This window comes from Arvicola amphibius, chromosome 17 (genome assembly GCF_903992535.2).
Source record: "Arvicola amphibius chromosome 17, mArvAmp1.2, whole genome shotgun sequence".
Lineage (NCBI taxonomy): Eukaryota > Metazoa > Chordata > Mammalia > Rodentia > Cricetidae > Arvicola > Arvicola amphibius.
Genome location: NC_052063.2, coordinates 39,822,321 through 39,842,167, shown reverse-complemented (window position 1 = coordinate 39,842,167; position 19,847 = coordinate 39,822,321). Strand labels below are relative to the sequence as shown.

Sequence of the window (19,847 nt, the reverse complement as noted above, 5' to 3'; positions counted from 1 at the left end):
CAGAAACCCAAAGGCCAGAAACCTGCAACTGTCTGGCATCCCATGAGAGCGAGTGGGGGCTGGAGGAGGTGATAATTTAAGAATCCTGAGAAGCCAGGCAGTGGTGGCGCACGCCTTTAATCCCAGCACTTAGGAGGCAGAGACAGGCAGATCTCTGTGAGTTCGAGGCCAGCCTGGTCTACAAGAGCTAGTTCCAGGACAGGCTCTAAAAAAGCTGCAGAGAAACCCTGTCTCGGAAAAAAAAAAAAAAGAATCTTGAGAATACGAAATTTTCATCAGCATTTCAATGGGCCCAGTGCAATCCCGGGCTCTTTATAAGAAAGAAGCAGAGAGTCCTGAGTAAGAGAAAGGTAAAGAGAAAGACGAGGTAGGGAGGTGACAGAGAGGGAAGCAGGGAGGAGTGGGGCAGGAGTGCAGGTGACTTCTGGAGTTAGAAGAGACAAGGCAAAGACAAGCCTTCTAACCCGGAAAGGCCGCGCGGAATGATGTCGCGCTAAACTAAGCCATCAGCTTTGGGCTCATTTGTAACAGCGACAACTGGGACTGTGGGGATCTCATAATCCAGAAAGACAGGGTGACTCAAGCCACTCAGAGTGAGGAGCCACTGCTGAGCAGCAGGTATTTAGGCAGTGAGTCCTTCCTGCTGGAGGGATTAGAGAGGCTGGGGAAAGGGGGCAGGAAGATGAGGGTGGGGGACACAGGGAGGGGGCAAGGGGAGGTGGATGGAAGGCTACTTTGTAGAGCCCACACTTGAGCCTGGTATTCCAAAGGGGCTCCTGGGAACAACAGGAAGAAAGGTTACCCTGGAAGGCACAGAGCAGGGCCAAAGGACAGGTGGTCCAGACCCTTGTTATCAGTTCTTTTCCCAGGACCCAAAATGATGGATTAAAATTTTCCACATCCTACTGAGGATGTAGTAGGATGTAGTAGTAGGTCTCGGAGTTAGTGAAACAACCACAAAATACTGTAATTTTTATGTTATTTTTTATAACAATTGGATTAACATGAGAAAGTCTTCTAAGAGGTTAAATACAGAGATGTAGACTTGACCAGAATTCGCTCTCTACACAGAACATGCCCCAGCAAGAATAAATGTGACTCCCTTCCAGACAGGCAGGTTAGCCAGTGAGGAACAAAAGAGCAGTAAGTGTCAATCACAGTGAAAAGACATCCATTAATATTTGCAAATTAGACATTGGAAACTGCAGTGTTTCCAGAATTTCCTATGACCAGGGGAAGCCGGTGGAATCCAATAGACTAACTCTAGTAGAAACAGCAGCACTATGTGTAAAGTTTATTTTGTGAGCTTTTTGCTTGTTTGGTTTTTGTTTTGTTTTGTTTTTGCAGTGATTGGAGGACCAAGGAATGCCACAAGGACACATCATGAGAGAGACCTCATGTAAGAGATTTATGGGGTCAGGGGAAGAAATATAAAAAGCTGCCTCCAAGTGAGGATGGAAGTAAAGGGGAGGCCACCAAGCCTAGTGCTTTATAAAGAGTATGGTGACTATGCATAAGGAGAACATGCGAGTCAAGGTGACAGAGGAAATGTGTCGAATTTGGGGCTGGCTATGACATGGCCACTGTCACTGAGTCACCGAAGGCAGGTTGCGGGGGGGGGGGCACACACCTGGAATGTGGGTGGTTCTCAATTTACCAATACCAAGGGCTCAATGGGATGATAGCAGAGAGACTTCAGGATTCTGCCACTCTTTGTTTGGATCTGATTGTCAGTACCCAGGATCTCGAATAACTCTGAATGGCTCTAATTTAGCTTGGGTTTGACTGAGAGGCAGTCACCCTGTTGTGGAATAATTATTTTGGACACTGTGAAGATGTGTCTTTGCCAAGGCGACTTCTGATTGGTTTAATGAAAGAGCTGACTGACTGGTAACTAGGTAGGTGGTATAGGTGGGACAGCCAGTCACAGAGGATGCTGGGAAGGAGAAAGGTGGAGTCTCCATAGTTCCAAACAGACAGAGAGAAGCAAGATGAACATGCCATGTTGAAAGAAGTCACCCCCAAGTGGCAGAGGGTAGATAAGAATTGTGAGTTAATTTAAAATGTGAGAGATAGCTAGTAATAAGCCCGAGCTATTGGCCAAGCATTTATAATTAATATTAAGTCTCTGTGTGGTTATTTAGGAATGACTGGTAGGATGGAAAAGTCGACCTATATCATCCTGATGACACATTTCTTTAAGTCTTCTGTTTGGGGAAATAGAAGGGAACAGAATGGCCTGGCTGCTTATTCTCACTACCCAAATTCACCGCCAGTAGTTCCCTGGGCCTCGCTCATAGAGTTCGAATCCTTTCATGGTGACATTCTTCATTCAGGTGCCTTCGATGACATTTGTTTTTCTTCTATCTTCCAGTGAATTCACTGCTTTTCGGACTGTTCATACTCACTGCAGAAGAGTCCAGAGGAGTACCTCTTCTCCATTGGCTTGCTCCCAAAAGAATGGTCTGGCACTTCCCAAGAGGAACTCAACGTGATCTCAGTAGGCCTTAAGTCCTGGGATGGAGCTGCGAGCTCTGGGGGCCAACATCCCTCACAAGAAGAGCTGGGACTATCGCAAGCCACTTCACTTCTCTTGCTCCTCGCGTTTCTGTCTAAGCCCAGAAAGGTCACCTCAGACTGGCTGCACTCAAAAGGGGTTTTCTGAGTCACCTTATCTGTCCCCAGAGTTCTCTCACGAGGCCCTGGGTGAATATTCTGGTTTTCATCATCTTCTACTGGAATACTTGGGACGTTGTCCAAGAAGAGGGGAGAAGGACAGCGGAAGGACTTCAGAGATGTGGGAGGGTCTTCCGCAAAATACAAGCTGGGCTCTGCGCTCTCCAGAGAGTTCAGGACCTGATTAGCAAAGAAGCAAACAGGGAGGGAAGCTTGAGCAACACTCCCTTTGACGTTTTCCTCTCTACCTAGTGAAGAGTATTCTCTCATTTTCATTTAGGAAACTAAATAAGTAAAATAAAAAATAAAGTAAGTGTAAACACAAAATTTTGAATTAGAAAGGATATTAGATATTGGAGAAGCCCCTTTATTTCAAGGGCCACATCAAGTGACTTGAGGGACAAAGAAACGATAGTCTATTAAGACAGCTGTCCCAGGCGTGAACTGGACACCCCCTCATTCTGTGCTGGCAGATGAGTCTTTGTGCATTTTCAGCAACAGAAAGTAGATGATTCTCATGGAGCACATCAAGTTCTCAAATGCCAGGACCAAAAAGGGGAGCTTTCTAAAACTACAGATCTCTTGTCCGTAACCAAGAGACAGTCATAAAAATAATAAAGTCATAAAAATAATAAAGTAGTGGGGACCCCGGGTATGTAAGCAGCTTCACACAGGATTGGGACATGCAGTCAGATTTGAACTGGTGACCTAATAACCTGAGCATTGGCGAAGTGGTTGGTTTATAGGTATTTTTATCTCCACAAACGGCATTCTTCTGATTTTATTGGTAAAGCTGAGCTGAGGATTAGGAGAAAATCCATACAACTATCTACAAAGGTGAAGTTTTGCTGCTGTACCCTCAACCTCCTGGATCTCAACTTGGCCCTACAACACCACTGATGGATCCTTGCTCGAACAGGATTCTATGCTGAGAGTCATGTCAGGCCTCGTCTATGTCTCCCTGAATCCCAGGCCAGTGGTCTTACACTGTGATTAGACCAACTCCTGTTGAGATCTCTCCCAGCTCTACAGTAGCCTAAACCCAACTCCCTCCATCTCCTGGAAGCGTCTGTAGTGTTAACCACACCAGCTCTCCTTTACCTCTGGTCACCCCATGATGCTGGACTGCCCGACGTCTTACGGCTAAGGATGATGACTGCCTCTTTCAAGGATGTCCTCCCAACCACACTGCTGCCTACACCTAATCTGCAGCTAAGCTGTCCCCTTCAACAAGGACCGCCCGGTTACTGCAGACTGGCGACCTCACTCTATTCTGACCCCACCCTTCCCAGTCATCCTCGGACTGTGACTGTCATCATGCCTGTCTATAGGGTCAAAGTACCATACCTATTGATCTGACTTCTTTGCTTGGCAAGTTTGGAACAGGAAGCATGTCTTGATCACTATGTATCCCCCAAATACACACCCCAAATGGGCACTGAATTAGTATTGACTTATAAATGAATGGATTACATCTATGACAAATGAATACATTTTTAAAACAATAAAAACAAATGTGTGCTTTCTAATGGATCAGATAGCTTAATAGGTGTTGAATAAAATATCCCCTTCAAACTACTTCCCATTAGATATATTTTTTTGATTTATTGTTAGGGACGGTGGTTGGAGGGTGCTGACCAGAGCATGTGAAAGTCAGGAGACAACGTTTTCTTTCCATGAGTTCCAGGAATCAAACTCAGGGCACCAGGTTTGCATGGCAAATGTGGTTTTGCCTACTAAGCTACTTTGCTGTCCCCATATTCAATATTTTTATAATAATCTGGATCTACCTAGCAATGACTTCTACAGGGGTAGCAATAGTGTGAGGTGTTCATTTTAAGCTAGAAAGTTTATCAATTAGGCTAGAATTCTCTGTGGTGGGGATGAATTTATCTCACTAATTAATAATTCACTTAGATGTACAATTTGCCTAACTTAGATCTTCTATAGCTCATTTTCGAACAAAACCTTGTATATCTTACCTCATCCATTGTAGGTCTTAACTTGGCCCGAGTTGCCGCACACTGGCCCGCCAGAGAGAAGAGCTTGGCCGAGAAGTTCCGAGGACAGGGCTGTATTTTCCTGTCCAAAAAGGAGAGGCACGAATCGAGGCCCCTCTTCTCCATCAGTTCCACAAGGAGATCCCGCTAGGAAGAGAAGATAAACTTACTTCTTGGAATACCATCAAGCAGCTCATTGGCAAGCGGGTGCTGGCGGGAGGGCGGTTCTTACCAGCTGGACATGTTTGGGGTCGTCCAGAACCACTTTACAGCCTGTCAAAACTTCCATGATCACCTTGGAGGAACACACACAAAGTCAGGCACAGAAGTGAGAACACATACAACATGAGTTTCTACTGTTTAACATGGCAATGGATTACATTTGACTTAATGCTCTTGTATCTTATTGCTTTATAGATTATGGAAAGTTAATGCATCTGTAATGAGTAACAGAAAACTCAATAGGTATAAAAGTTAAAACTCTTAAAATGTTTACTCTAAGCCAGAGGTTCTCAACCTTCCTAAGGTTGCGACCCTTTAATGCAGTTCCTCGTGTTGTGTTGACTTCCCCAACTATAAAATTATTTTGTTGCTACTTCACAACTGTAATTTTGCTACTGTTATGAATCATAATGTAAATATGTGATATGCAGGATGTCTGATATGAAATGCCTGTGAAAGGGTTGTTCGTCTCCAGGTTTACGGGGGAAAGATTTAGCCTGTCTGACCTGGCGTCTCCATGGCAGCTCTCTGACTTTGCTTTCTTCCTCCCAGAATTCAGTTCTGTCTTCTCCGCCTACCTAAGTTCTGCCCTATCAGGCCAAGCAGCTTTTTTTTATTGATTAACTAATGAAAGCAATACATAAACAGAAGGACCTCCTACACCAGGGGGGTTGCAACCCACAGGTTGAGAACCATTCGCTAGGGATTTAGTATGGCCTTGGCAGTGAATTCTTTTCCATAGTAAACCAGTAGGTGACACTCACAATTCCAAAGCTGTAGACGTCGGTTTTCACGGAAAGTCTTCCCTGCCTGATGTATTCTTCTGGCATATACCATAGATGTTTCCTGCCACTGCCGGTCGTATTTATGGTGGAACTGTGATGTTCAAGGTGGGGTCGGAAGTGCGCCATGGCAAAATCTGTTAGTCTGGGTTGGAACTGATCATCCAAAAGTATGTTTGTACTAAAAGTGTGATCAAAGACAAACAAGACAAGATTGTCACCGAGGCATTTAGTGAAATACAGTGTGGCTGATTAATTCAGAACACTGATAACATGAAGCCAAACATAAATGAATGAGTGGGCATTCTAAAGGATTTTTAAAGTGTAAACATGGGCTGGAGACATGGCTCAGCAGTCAGGAGCCCCGACTGCTCTTCCAGAAGACCTGGGTTCAATTTGCAGCATCCACATGGTGACTCACAACTGTCTACTGTCTATAATTCCAGTTCTGGGGGACCGAACACCCTCACACTGACATACATGCAGGCAAAACATCAATGCACATAAAATAAAATAAAAAGATAAAGTATAAACAAAAATTTATATGAAGCCTAAAATAAAAACCTGACCCATAAACAGTGGCTGTTTCGGATTTTGAAACATGCACGGATACTGTATCAACAGGACAAACCAACGTCAAGCACAGCAGCTCTCGTGCGCTCTTCTCCGTGAGACCATGAGTTTGGCTGTAAGTAGCTAGTAATGGAATTGTTATGTGCAGAGGGATGTGTTGCGGAGGGCTAGACTCACTAGAGACCCTACTCTACAATGTCTTGGGGCATCTTTAGCAGCCCCTACTTTAATGGTGGTCCCACCTCACAGTTCCATCTCTCCAGGTCTCCATCTGGTTTCGAGACACATTTGGGACGTGACCAATTGCACGAGCAAAGGCAATGTGCATAGAAGCAGTTCAAGGAGCTGTCACATTAAATAATTGCAGGAGCAAAGACAGCGTGCATAGAGTCAGCTCAGGGAGCCATCACATGGCAAACAATCATGTCACATCTTGCATGGAAGTAAATGTTAGTGTGTTTTATGCTTCAAAACCCTGCCATAGGAACAACAGGAAAAAGAGAAGCCAATGTGTATTTCATACAGCAAGGTCCCTTTTCCTTGTTCTGAGACCTTAAGTTCTCTGTTCTTGCATTTGAGGCAACTGCAACTCTGCTCCAGGAAGATGAACTCCATCGGCTGCCTGGCATGGCCAGATACAGGGTAGTAAGGATAGGGACTGAAGATGAACTCCATTGGTTCCCTGGAGTGGCTGAATACAGGGTAGCAAGGATGGGGACTGGTAGTTGGTCCTCAGAGAGTGAGACCATGAGCAAGTAACCTTTTGCTTCAGTTTTGCTTAGTCCTGAAGCTGCAACATTTTCTACTTAGAAAATTACATTTTCATCCAAATGTCAAGAGATAGAGATTGTGGTACTGTGCACTGTTATTAAATGTGGTAGCAGTCACTGGGTAAGAGGCTCTTAAGCCCGAACAAACACCGACTCTTACAAATGTCCCAAAGGTCTCTGCTATCCCAGAAGGAGTACACCAACAGATGGGGCTAGTTCTGAATTGAGAGCCTCTAGAGAAAGAGACAAGGCCATGTTGGGATTCATTCCTATGTCAAGTATTTGAGCACATTAGTTCCATGTCATAACTAAGGTCTGAATTCAGATAAAATAAAGGGCCATCCAAGGTTCCTTTAATCTAAACAGCACATAAGAACCCAGGTTCCTTTAAGGATAAAAACAGTTTTAAACTTTGACTTTTACCACCACAGAGTGGAAAACAAACTATAAAGTACAAAGAGCCAACCTTATGCTATGTCTGTTTGGTATGATCTTTTCATCTGTGGGGGAATAAGCCAAGGCCTGTGTCCCTAAGATCCCATTTGTCTTTTCTCAAATATCCAGTGGCTGCCGGAGCCAGCCTATGTGTCACATGACCCAACTCTGTGCCATTCCTTACCCATTCTTTCATTTTCTCACTCAGAGGACAGCGTTGAGCATCCTGCCATTTCTCTGAAACTGCATAGCAGTGAAGCATCAGGTCCTACCTTCTCTCCAGCACTAGGTATGAAAACACAATTAAATCCCCCTGTAGGTGCACACTTCACTTGCTCAAATCTGAGGCTCCTGAACCAGCCCTGATGCTTTGAGAATTTGGGGGACTATGAAAGCAGAAATTTCCCAGCTGTGCAGGAGATGAAGGGGGCAAAACCAGTCTCCATCTCTCACAGCAGGGCTCATGTGAGGCAGGGGAGGGCAGAGAGTGAAGTGTGGCACCCCTTGGGCAAAAGCTGCCAAATTTGAATATGATAGAAACCAACCAGGAAGAGGGAAAGGTAGAAATCCCCTTCCCTATGCCAAGTAAATCCCTGGGACAGGCTCATACACAGGGACCCTCCGGTGTGTCTGAAGGTGACCTGTGGCTCATTATAATACTAAAATGCACACTCCTAGATAGAGATTTAAGATGCTGAAGCAACATATGATGCATGAACCTATATTACATGTAGCATACCATGCCCAAGAAAAGCTCACTGTATGCAAATAAGCTAAACAGCCCATTCCACATGACATAAAAGCCCTACTCTGCATGACAGTCATTGGAGCTACTGACCTTTCCCCTGTCCCAGCCTGCTTCCTCTCTTGGAGATAGGTCCTTTTCTCATACATTGCCTTTACTGTTATCCACATGTCTCCGTCCGGTTCCTTGTTCCCAGACATAAGCCCTCCAGCAAAGCCCAGCAAACCCTAATATCCGCCGTCATCAAGAGTTACTGCCCTTCCGGTTTCGTCTACTCTGAGAGCCACTTCTACATGGCCTCTTTCAGAGGAAGTCTGAGCACCACATTTCAATGTCTTCCCCCATCCCAGTTCTCGAGAAGGCGTGACATTCTGATTAATATGTTAGGGCCTTGAGAATGCCAAAGCTGAAGCTGAATCTAAGCAGCACATAGGAACTCCTACGTAGAAACATGTGTGTGTGTATCTCTCTCTGTGTGTGTATCTGTGTGTGTGTGTGTGTGTGTGTGTGTGTGGTGGTAGGGGACGTGGGGGGGAGTACATCAAGAACAATAAACCCATAATCTAAGCCACTTACTTGCCCAACTGCAAAGCAAGTAGAAGCTGACAGCCACTGGTGAGTCACATGACCGCCAGAGGTAGGCAGAGATGAGCTGGGCCACCACAAACCCTGTTACCCAATAAAGCCCTTGAGGACAAGGGGTGAGCGGGAGGTCACCAGGCAGGCAGGATTATTGGAGGGCACTGCACTTACATATTGAATAATGACTTCTGGTGGAAAGGCACGTTCTTACCGGCAGACCTTAGCGTACTGCATAAATTTTGAACGGTGTGATTTATTTGGTTCTAAATAAAGGTTAACGGGAGCTAAGAGAGAGAAATGTTCGGTTTTAGCAAAGCAGGGATTGCAAAAAGCCCTTCGACAATCAATTTCTCCCCCCCCCCCCCTTCCTTCCCCTGCTTCAGCTTTAAATGGAAACTTCAAACATAAAGTGCCTTCAGCCACCACGCAGGTCAAGAGAGGAAGTTTATTTTGCAGGGTGAGAATGGACTGGCAAAACCAGACTCCATTGAGAGCTGAAACCGCAGCAGTGCAATGCGAAAGGGCAGCGTGCAGGTAATGGTGGCCACTAAAGAGGCAGACAGTGGAGCAGGTGTGGCCCACACACCCTGTCTCATGTCTATGCCACCTTTCCCTGCTCTTCACAGGTATTTGCAACGGCAGAGAGGCCACAGTGACTTCAGAGAATTCTAATAGAAGGATCCCTGACTGAGGACATGGGGCAATTCTTTACAGGTGGTGAATTTGTACCAGTTAGAGGTAATGACTTAATATCTGTACTAAGAAAAGTTTCCATCACGCTTTTTTTTTTTGAGGGACCGGCTCCCCCAAATAATACTACTTTAGAGCGAGAACCAGCTTTCTCGGTTCATCAGTAAGTATCCTCGTTTAGTTGAAACCGTTAGGCCTTAAAAACAAAGATGATATATAGATTAAAATGCAGCATTTGAATTTCCTTTAAAGACATTACACATATTTAAAGGGGTTTACTTTAGCCCCAGTCAAGTGCCTGGCCACCCTCAGGAAAGGCAGGGATTCTACCCATTTGGTCTCAGACATAAAGACCCAACGGCTTCTCAAAGATATCCTAAGATCAAAGCGTTAGTCAACCAAGAACTGCCCACATTCCGGAAACAGGCTCTCCCTCATCCGCATCCAATGACTCAGTGCCTACAGCCCCACAATGCCGCCACCATTTTCCTTATGTGCATGCTCCAAAGTCTTTACAAAGCTCTCCACCGTGGTCTAGTCTCTCTTCTTTCCATGCCCACTCAGAGGCAGCCATTTTGCGCCCCTCCCCATCTCCCCAATAAATCTCTTGTGTGAGGTCTGTGGTGTGATTTCTGGGGGATTCCTTGGCCCTGATTGCATAGAGACTCTTTCACCACAAAACCCTTCACAAAGGACACGTACTGTCCATGTCATGGCAGTTACAACCCCAAGATCCCTTCCTCAGATGTGGCTAAATCCAATTTTCCCAGACTCACTGTTTTCTGGGAGAGCTGTAGGCGCTCACAAGACTTTGCACACAAGAGCAAGTATGGCTTCCAACTTAAGAATGGTACAAGGCCCAACTGTGTTTCCCTGCCAGCGGCGCCCGTTGGTCAACACGTTTCAGAACAAAGTCAAGGAAAAGATAGGAGTGAGCCTGGCCATGGTGGTAGAGCTCAGTCTTGTAACCTGATTGCCTAGCAGCCGGAATGCTTCTTCATTTACACAGAACTCAGTAAGCATGTTGTTCCAAAATACAGATCACATCATCTTTGTTCCCGGACGTGTGTTTAACTTCTTCTCTTGCACATCTGGGGCCATAAGTGTAATCATCACTGCTAAACTGTGTTAAAGAGTTATCTTTTATAATCATTTTCCTTCAGGTTTAGTCTTCATTAATAAACGGTTATCTTTTATAGCCATTTTGACTCATCAACCCCATAACCCAATTTTTAAGATCCTAGAAGCACACGATAGCTGGGTCTCAGGCTGCCAGCTTCTGTGGCTTCCAGGACGCTAGACAGAAAGAAAATCTGTGAGCCAGCCTGGGCAGACTGCCATGTCCTGAGCAGTGTATTAGTAACTCTTAGAGCTCAGAGTGCCAGCTGCCAAAGAGGCCCAAGAAAATCTTTAGGCCAAAGCTGCCACAATTATCATTCCATTTCTGGCAATATTTGAATGTTTATATTTTATCTTTAGAGAATTTGTTTATATGTCTAATCCTGGCAATCTCTTGCTCCTTGGTTACAGGACTGCAGTGGCTCTTCATGAGCTAACTTTTCTAAGAGAGGGAGGTCCTGACACCTCATTTTTTAAATCGTCTTTCCACATCATTCTTTGCTCATCTGTAAAAGCCCCTGTGTAGGACAGAGGTGACCAGCTAACCTGTGTTGCTGTCCACGTCATTGCGTGAGTGCACAGCAGAGAGAAGCTGGTGAGTGCACAGCAGAGAGAAGCTGGTACTCTCATCTTCGGACAACTCGAGTCCACTGACTCGTGGTGACCTTTTGAAGTTTACTTTGTTTCGATTATCTTGCTCCTGAGGGGCAGATGTTTTAAGAATATCTCGGAGCCTCAGAAAGAGATCTCCCACTTCTTTGTGTGTGCCGCAACCTTGCAAGGCGTAAAAAAAAAAAACCTTCAGGCATGAGGCTATCTCCCTAAAAGTGGCAGGGGTAGGATGCTCAGGAATGTCCCGGGGAAGCTTCGAAGACATGCTCCTGAGAGGGGCATAAATGATCCATAAGAAATTTCCCATCAATCCAATATCCCCAAATTATGCAAATATTAAAAGTCCCCCAAGTTCCCCCAACTATATAACACTTGGAGATCAAAACCAAAAGTGGCCCGGCAGCCACCATGTGACTTAGCTTTGCTGGATCTCTGTCAAGCAGCTGTGCCGGCTTTATGATGCTTGCCGTTCCATCAGATATGACTGCTCTATTTCCCCAGGGCGTTGTGGAGTTCTCTGTGTCTGCACTGCATTTGTGCAGGTCTTAGAAAAAGAATGGAAGTTTGTGTGTGTGTGTGTGTGTGAGTCTTGGCATCCTGCACCAAGGCCCAGGGCTGGATCTCTAATTGTGCAACTTTAGGGCTTGAGCTGAACCATCCCGGGGCCTCAGTTTTTATCTAGGTAAAGAGATCTGATGATACTTCTGGGTAAGATAATGTCAGCTGACTTACAGATGAAGACCTCCAATGCACCGCGAATGATGTGGGCTGACCACTGTCCATTCCATTCGTCACCATTATCTCAACATCCCAACAAGTGCAGTTGAAATTCCAGATCGGGAAGAGGCTATCGTCAGAGAGAGGCTGGGCAGCAAGTAACAGGCATAGAGGCAGGAGCAGGAAGTTGAGAGATGGCATCGAGAGCAAACGGGAAGGAGCGTAAAGCGATACAGTCTCAAAACCCATCCCCCCGTGACACACTTCCTCCAGCAGAAATATCCACAAATAACATCACAAGCTGGGAACCTCAAAGTGCACAAGAGTGACACCAGAGACTATGGGGAGCACTGCGCATTCAAAGCACCATGGTTACCTAAATACAGTGTTGGCAACAAGAATTGTTAAATTTTGATTTTCGTAAAGTGAAGTCTTCTAACAGATGGGTGGAAATATCAAGGTTGTCACTTTCAGACACTTTTACAAGATCCTATAATTTAAAAACAGCCTCATTTTCCCAAGGAAAATGTGAGTCTTTTGCCAAGACTGCAGACCACACTCTGGATTTTATCTTTAGATCCTTTCTGTCTCAACTCCCACCATCTGGTAGTGAGTTTTGTTTTTATAACATTCTCTTAAAGAGTTCAAATTACTAAGATATTTTTGGGCTAAACGAACCACCAGACTTGCTGAAAATACTCTAGAAATGTGGGCTTTGCTTCCTCCTGTGGCTGTTCCTCAGCTGTACGCTAGACATTGTCCTTCTTAGAAAGACGCTGTCTCTGCCGACACAAGCCAGGTTGGCAGCGTAGATGTATGGACCTAATCTCTCTCCCAAACAGGCCACCTGCTGCTGTCCCTTCAAGAATCTAACATCAGCAATTCTCAATTCCTGTATCTGCTGATGACGCCAACTGGTCCCTGGCCATCCCAGGTCTTTAAATTCCCTAATAAGAGCATGGTTATTGGGAATACACAGACGTGGAGGCACACCTCCCCGTATCTGTACCATGTGACATCTGTAGCCATGTGACAGTCAAGTTACAGACCTTTCTTAGCCCCAACTTTTCTTTTGTTGGCCAGAGGTGACAATGATCACACCTACCCTTAGGTGTGTGGAGGACTAGCAAGTGTTTCCATGGGAGCTCATACGAGATCCAAAGTCCTTGACGTTGACTGAACGCCATAATCCTCCTGCAGCCTATCCACAGTCTTTCATGGATAACTAATTACCAATGCCATAGGACAAACTCATTGTGCAATATTAGTTAAAGGTGTGTTACATTCTTTTATGCTGTGGAATTTGTTGAATGATGCAAAGATGTGTTGCACTTTTTCATGTTGCATTTGTTTAACTCTGTGAAGCTGTGTTACTTTGCCTGCCTAAAACACCTGATTCGTCTAATAAAGAGCTGAATGGTCAATAGTTAACTAGGCAGGAGAGGGATAGGAGGGGCGGGCAGGCAGAGACAATAAATAGAAAAGAGAAGAACAAGAAGAGGTAGGAGTGCGAAAAGGAGGAGAGGAGGATGCCAGGGGCCAGCCACACAGTCAGCCATGGAGGAAGGAGGAAAGAAAGGTATATAGACAGAAAAAGATAAAAGCCCAGAGGCAAAAGGTAGATGGGATAATTTAAGTTAAGAAAAGCTGACTAGAAACAAGCCAAGCTAAGGCCAAGCATTCATAAGTAGGAATAAGTCTCTGTATATTTATTTGGGAGCTGGGTAGTGAGCCCCCAAAGAGAAAATAGCAAAGAATAAGAAACCAACTACACAAACTGTATGTAACTGTCTTGGGATGAACTTTGTGCTGTGCCCTCCGAAGGCTCCTCCTCTTATTTTTATCCAGATCCTCCATGCGCCACCAGAATCACTTCTGTTATGAAGCTTCCGCTGGGTCTCTCGGAAGCCCAATGCTTCTGAGTTCCTACTGGAGCCTACAATATATCATATGGTACTTAATGGAGTCTACCTTGTGCTGTTTACCTAATCGTAATGCTGAACCTATAGAAGACACCAAACATTTATTGATCTGATCATTTTCTGGAGAGGATTTTAAGTTCTCGAGTAGTTTTAGATTACCGAGCATGGGAATGACAAATATATGGCCCAAACGCTGTCCTTCATATTGCTGACAGACATCATTAATTGAGTTCTAAAAGCACTCAGCCACGATGCTTTTTCCACCCTGTACTTGGAAAGTCATTGCTAATCAATCAAAGATAAAACGTGAGATAAAACTGACTTGCCATGGTTGCTATAGCACACTGCTTCTTTGACTTATTATTTGAAAAAGAGCTAAGTAGTAAAGCCAGGACTAAAACTTAGCCCTCCCATTTCCCTGTTGGGTGCTGTTCTGGTTTACCACAATTAACTGGAAAAAAAAAAACCTTTTCATTCAAATATATGAACAGAAAATTAAAATCTGTTGATTACAAGGAGAAAAAAAGAACTGTTCCCTCTGTCTCTTTGTTTTCTTTCTTTTACTATGTGTGTGTGTGCGCGCGCGCGCGCGCGTGCTCTGTGTGTGTGTGTGTTATGTGTGTGAGAGTGTACATGCACACTCATATATGTGTGAGAACCTAAAGGCTCAGTCACAAGATTTTAAGTAAATGTACAAAAGTTTCTGATACTTGGAGGCCCTCTCAGGGAGTTCAGGGTCCTTCTGGAAAGCCAAAGTCCAAGGTGAGTCAGATGGAAGCACATAGTGCACTGAAGTCATGGGTCTCACATGTAGAGTATATGTTTTATATATATAGTGAGATATATGTACACACACACACACACACACACACACACACACACACACACACACGATAGCTTCTCTCAGGCTGTAGGCCCATCTCCGTTTAGTAACTCACTTTGTCCTTAGAACCCTCAGAGGCAGAGTACTGGTATCCTGGCCAGTTCCAGAGAGCAAGAAGACAAGGCATTAGGGAACTACGGAACTGTCCCAAAGTCACTATACTAGAAAGGGGTGGAAGAGGTACGTGACCTAAAAGGACACGCTCTTAACCAGGGACGAGAGGCAGAAGCAATGAGGTCATTAAGTGGCTGAAAAAGGAGGAAGAGCATGGGAAAGTACAGGGAGCTTGTAGAAACGGGCATTCAGAACTGTCCCTAAGGGTGGCTCTGTGGCGGGCAGCAGGACAGAGGTGCCACTCTCAATCCGTCTGAACTGCTCATACTGCAGAGCCAGAGGATTTCAAAGAATGTGGGATCATACCGTTCTCCTTTCACAATCTCTAGGTTTGTGGGCAGAGCACAGGGGAGGGGAGAGTAGATAGTTTAAGAAGGGGAAAGAAATAGAAAGCAAAAAGTCAACTTGGTCGGGGCTGGATGTGGAAGTGGGGGAAATGGTCAGATACTGTGAACACGGATGTCCCAGGTACTGCCTGCGCCGTCATCTTTGCTTTCTTCTGAAGGACGAGGTGGACACTGGTCCATTTCATTTAAACAACAGGAACTGGACACCAGCCTACTGAACAATGACTTCATGGTCTGCAATTTTGAGAGTTGCTGGGAGGCTTTATGAAAGTTCTGACTCTAGACCGTGACCACGGCCCTCCCAATCTTCATTCCCAAAAACATTTTAAAAAGCATAGCATGACGTCCCTTGCAGATGGTCTCCAGAGAGGAAGGGAGAGAAGAAATTTAACTACTATTTAAGTTTTAGGTTACAACAGTGGGTTTGTCTATCTGTCCTTCAGGTAGATGCTGAGTGCAGAGTTGAGCCATGGTTGTGATGTCTTAGATCTGGGCAGCATTTTTCTTATCTAGAAAGATACCATTAGTGAGGAATAACTGTCTAAGTCACATGCCCTACAGTCTTAAGCCTAATTCTGAGAGTTTGATTTCCTGGACAGTTACAGAAAAAAAAATCAATCATTTTATCTCTGATTATACTCTGCTAAGTGGGTGTTTTAGACCATTCAGGTGGCCAGAATTACCCTTTTTTCTGTCACGGTGAGTAAAGAACTGGTCCACAGGCGTCACTTAGGCTTGTGAACAACCTCTGGCTCTTCTAGCCATCTTTTTATTATTATTATTTTTATTTTTAAAATATTTATTTATTATGTATACAATATTCTGTCTGTGTGTATGCCTGCAGGCCAGAAGAGGGCACCAGACCCCATTACTGATGGTTGTGAGCCACCATGTGGTTGCTGGGAATTGAACTCAGGACCTTTGGAAGAGCAGGCAATGCTCTTAACCTCTGAGCCATCTCTCCAGCCCCTCTAGCGATCTTCTTACCATTTGTTGCATCTAGGTGGGAGCAAGTCAAAGGCTGTGCTTACAGTGGCTTGTTTGGAAGCATAAGGAAATTTTCTCTGTTGACCTCTCTCTCTCTCTCTCTCTCTCTCTCTCTCTCTCTCTCTCTCTCTCTCTCTCTTCTTTCAAGACAGGGTTTCTCTGTGTAACAGTCCTGGCTGTCCTCGCTTTGTAGACCAGGCTGGCCTCAAACTCACTGAGACCCACCTGCCTCTGCCTCTGCCTCCCAAGTGTTGGGAATTAAACGCATGTGCCACCACCAACCGGCATACCCTTTTAATCCCTCAATCTACACTATAGCCTTTCAATAATGGTTACTGAACACCCAGATGGTCAGTTATACCGGTTTGATGATTTTAATGACTGTGTGATATTCATATAAAGCTTGGACAAAAGCCAAATACTTTTAAATGAATCTTTTAAGCCAGTACTTTTAACTTTTACCAAGGACAGATAGTAATTTAAGAGAACTCTGTGCATGTAGAGGTTTGGTAGCACTGTATTGAACTTGGACTTTAGATATTTAAAATCAGAGGTATATAATCTTTAAATATATAATCAGATTGTGGTGGTTTGAAAGAAAGTGGCCCCCACAGGGAGTGGTACTATTAGGAGGTGTGGCTTTGTTGGAGGAAGTGTGTCACTGTGGCGGGCTTTGAGGTCTGGTGTGCTCCGGCTGCACCCAGAGTAGAAGACAGTTCACTTCTTGTTGCAGATCAGGGTGTAGAACTCTCAGCTCCTTCTCCATCACCATCGGCCTCATGCTGCCTTGTCCTGCCATGATGATGATGACGAACCTCTGAGACTGTGACCCGTCCCCAATTAAATGTTTTCCTTCAGAAGAGTTGCTGTGGTCATGGTGTCTCTTCGCAGCAACAGAAACCCTAACTAACACACGTATAATAAATAGTGTGATAAATGAGGTGGTATCTGATAATATAATACGTGTGAAGATCATCTTTTACACACCTGTGTAACTTACTCAGGCCTTACTGACTTGTTCCAGTTCTGCCTTTATCTTTAAACGTTCCAAAGGTGTAAGGTATGGATGCTTTTAATAGTAGAACTGATGCTCGGCCGTGTTAGTTGATTTGAGAGAGAAAGGCTGATGACAAATTGTCCTAATTTTTTGTTTGTTGTTTGTTTGTTTGTTTGTTTATGTTTGAGGCCAGGTCTCACTACGTAGCCCTGGTTGTCCTTGCATGAAGTAAGGCCTTGAACTCACAGAGATCTTCCTGCCTCTATTTCCTGGGATTAAAGGCATGTGCCATCATATCCAGTATGATTATCTTCACTTTTAGAGTGTAGCATAATTCTGAGACATTTTTAGTCGGGTTATTTGTTCTTATTAGAATGTATTAAGTGTACAAAAGATTGGGTTTATTACAAAATTTTCCTGTGTGCACATGATCTACTTCAGTCCCATACACCTCAGTTACTAGCCCTTCCTCCTCCTAAGTCTACTTTCTCTACCTAAGCAGTCTCGCTTGCATCTTCACGTCTTTTTTAAAATATAGATTTAACATATGAGAGAAAACACAGCATAGCTATCTTTCTCGTCTTAGATTAGATACGTTAGAGATAAAATAGAAGAAACCATAGCCATTACAAAAGTAAGCCATAGCGAGAAAGCCTTGTTGATAGTTTGGTGGGCTTCGCTTCTAATATTTTTTTAAAAAAAAAAAAATTTGCAGTTCTACAATGTTCCAATTATGCACTACATAATACTTAGACTTTGCTTTTTCTGACTAATCTCACTTTATATCCATCGTGCCAGGCTGCTTTGTGCTACTAATATTAATTAAGGCAGTGGTCTCTGTATAATAATTAATATTATGCTACTAATATTAATTAAGGCCAGTGGTCTCTGATAAAGTCTGTGGTCCATTAGTCTGAAGTTCAAAACAGAAGAGAAAATGAAAACTGTTCATTTTTCACTCCTCTGGCAAAAATGCAGCCTTGATTTCTTCATGGAAATAATACTGTCCAACACTGATCTTTGAGCCTGTTGTCAAGAACGCATACGGCTCCCCAGATAGATGCTGCCAGCATCAGAGAGGTCGACGTGAGTAAAGGGAATGGGGGACCCCTTCAGAGATGCAGGAGGTTGACCTAGGTCAACCAACTCACACTTGGCTGAGACTCCTGCAGACAGATGCTGTTACCATCAGACAGATGTTTGGTGGCCCAAATGAACGGAACTGGCCTCATTCCGATTCCTAGATCACACGTATTGCTAAGAAGAGGGAGATGCCTATGGCTGACATTGGCTCTATCTAATATCTTTGCTGACAGTTCAGCAGAAGGGTTATGAGTCAGAGGCTGTGGGAGGACTTAATTTGTGGTGGAACAGGCAAGGACAATGATAAAGCCATGTGATTCCCAAATACACATCCGCAGTCCCGGCATTTCATTCTTGGACACTGTGTGTGTGTGTGTGTGTGTGTGTATGTAGGCGGCATAGAGGTCCTTGTGCACACAGATGAGCACCAGGGGAACCTGGAATGTTAGACACGTGGTTGTTCCTTCAAAGGAAGGGATGCGTAGCCTGTTAACCTCCCAGAAGGCTGGGAACGGACGTGGTTAATAACCCGATGACCTTTGCACTCTCTGTGTGGCAGAAGACCATACCAGTTCCTCACCCAGACCTTTATCATAAGCTACTTTCTTAGTCGATCCCATTTTAACAGAACCCATCTTAACGGAAGATGTGACATGTACTTTATAAAGTGTTTCAATGTAGCCATGTCTGATCTTCATTTAGCTTACTTTGGTTCTTGTGGTCCTCAGGGAGACTTATGTGTGTTTTATGGTGCACCACAGATTAAATTAATTACCACCAGGAAAGCTTTTACCAAATTGTGCTGTGCTTAAATATGTCTAAAACAAACACTCCAGGTCAGACTCCTGAAGCTCCTTAGTCATGTCAAACTGAACTACCTCCCTTAAGTCATGGCCCTGGAGGTGACAGAGACCCCATTGCTCTGCTGACCCCAGAGGTGGGCAGAGACCCCTGCAGGTACAGTCTATGGATGGACTCCATTAGAATCCTCAGACTCCAGAAAACCGTCCCGGTGGCCAGTTTTCTCTCACTCGCAAAGTACCCGAGAGAAACAATTTGAAAGAACGAGAGATTTACTCTGCCTCAGGCCTTCAGTCCGTGGTTGGTTGGTCCCATCCCTCTGGGTCTGTGGCAGGAGAATACATCATTGCGAGAAAATGCCGCAGAAGATGTGTGTTCTCCCTGCATGGGGGCTGAGAAGCAAAGATCAGGAGAAAGGTCCTAATATCCCCTTCAAGGAGATGCTCTCAATGACCTCACTTCCTGTACCAGAGTCCACTTCCTAAATGTCCCAACACCTACTAATAGGACCACTGTTGGGATCTCACCTTCAATATAAGAGCCTTTGAGAGATATTTAATTTGAGGGAGGTGGTTTTGTTTGTTTGTGTTTGGTTTTTGAGACAGGGTTTCTCTGTGTAACCACCTTGGCTGTCCTTACTTTGTAGATGAGGCTGGCCTTGAATTACAGAGATCTGCCTGCCTGTTTTGCTGGGATCAGAGGCATACACCACCACTCCTGGCTGGGGGAGATGTTCAAGAGGATCTGCAACTCGTACTGGCCCCAAACCCATAGCCATCTTCCTGCCGCA

At 44.6% G+C, this 19,847-nt stretch overlaps 1 protein-coding gene across 2 annotated transcripts in view; it reads right to left on the bottom strand.

Annotated features, from left to right (window-relative positions):
• Positions 1-967: 967 nt before the first annotated feature.
• Irak3 (interleukin 1 receptor associated kinase 3) overlaps positions 968-19,847 on the bottom strand; it is a 56,033-nt gene continuing 37,153 nt past the window's right edge. For both annotated transcript variants that reach the window (XM_038314761.1, XM_038314762.1), the window contains exons 9-12: positions 5,663-5,861; positions 4,909-4,971; positions 4,659-4,823; positions 968-2,856 (exon numbers count right to left, since the gene is read on the bottom strand). In XM_038314761.1, the coding sequence (XP_038170689.1) occupies positions 2,380-2,856; positions 4,659-4,823; positions 4,909-4,971; positions 5,663-5,861 (904 nt within the window). In that variant the 3' untranslated portion in view covers positions 968-2,379. The remainder of the gene's footprint in view (positions 2,857-4,658; positions 4,824-4,908; positions 4,972-5,662; positions 5,862-19,847) is intronic.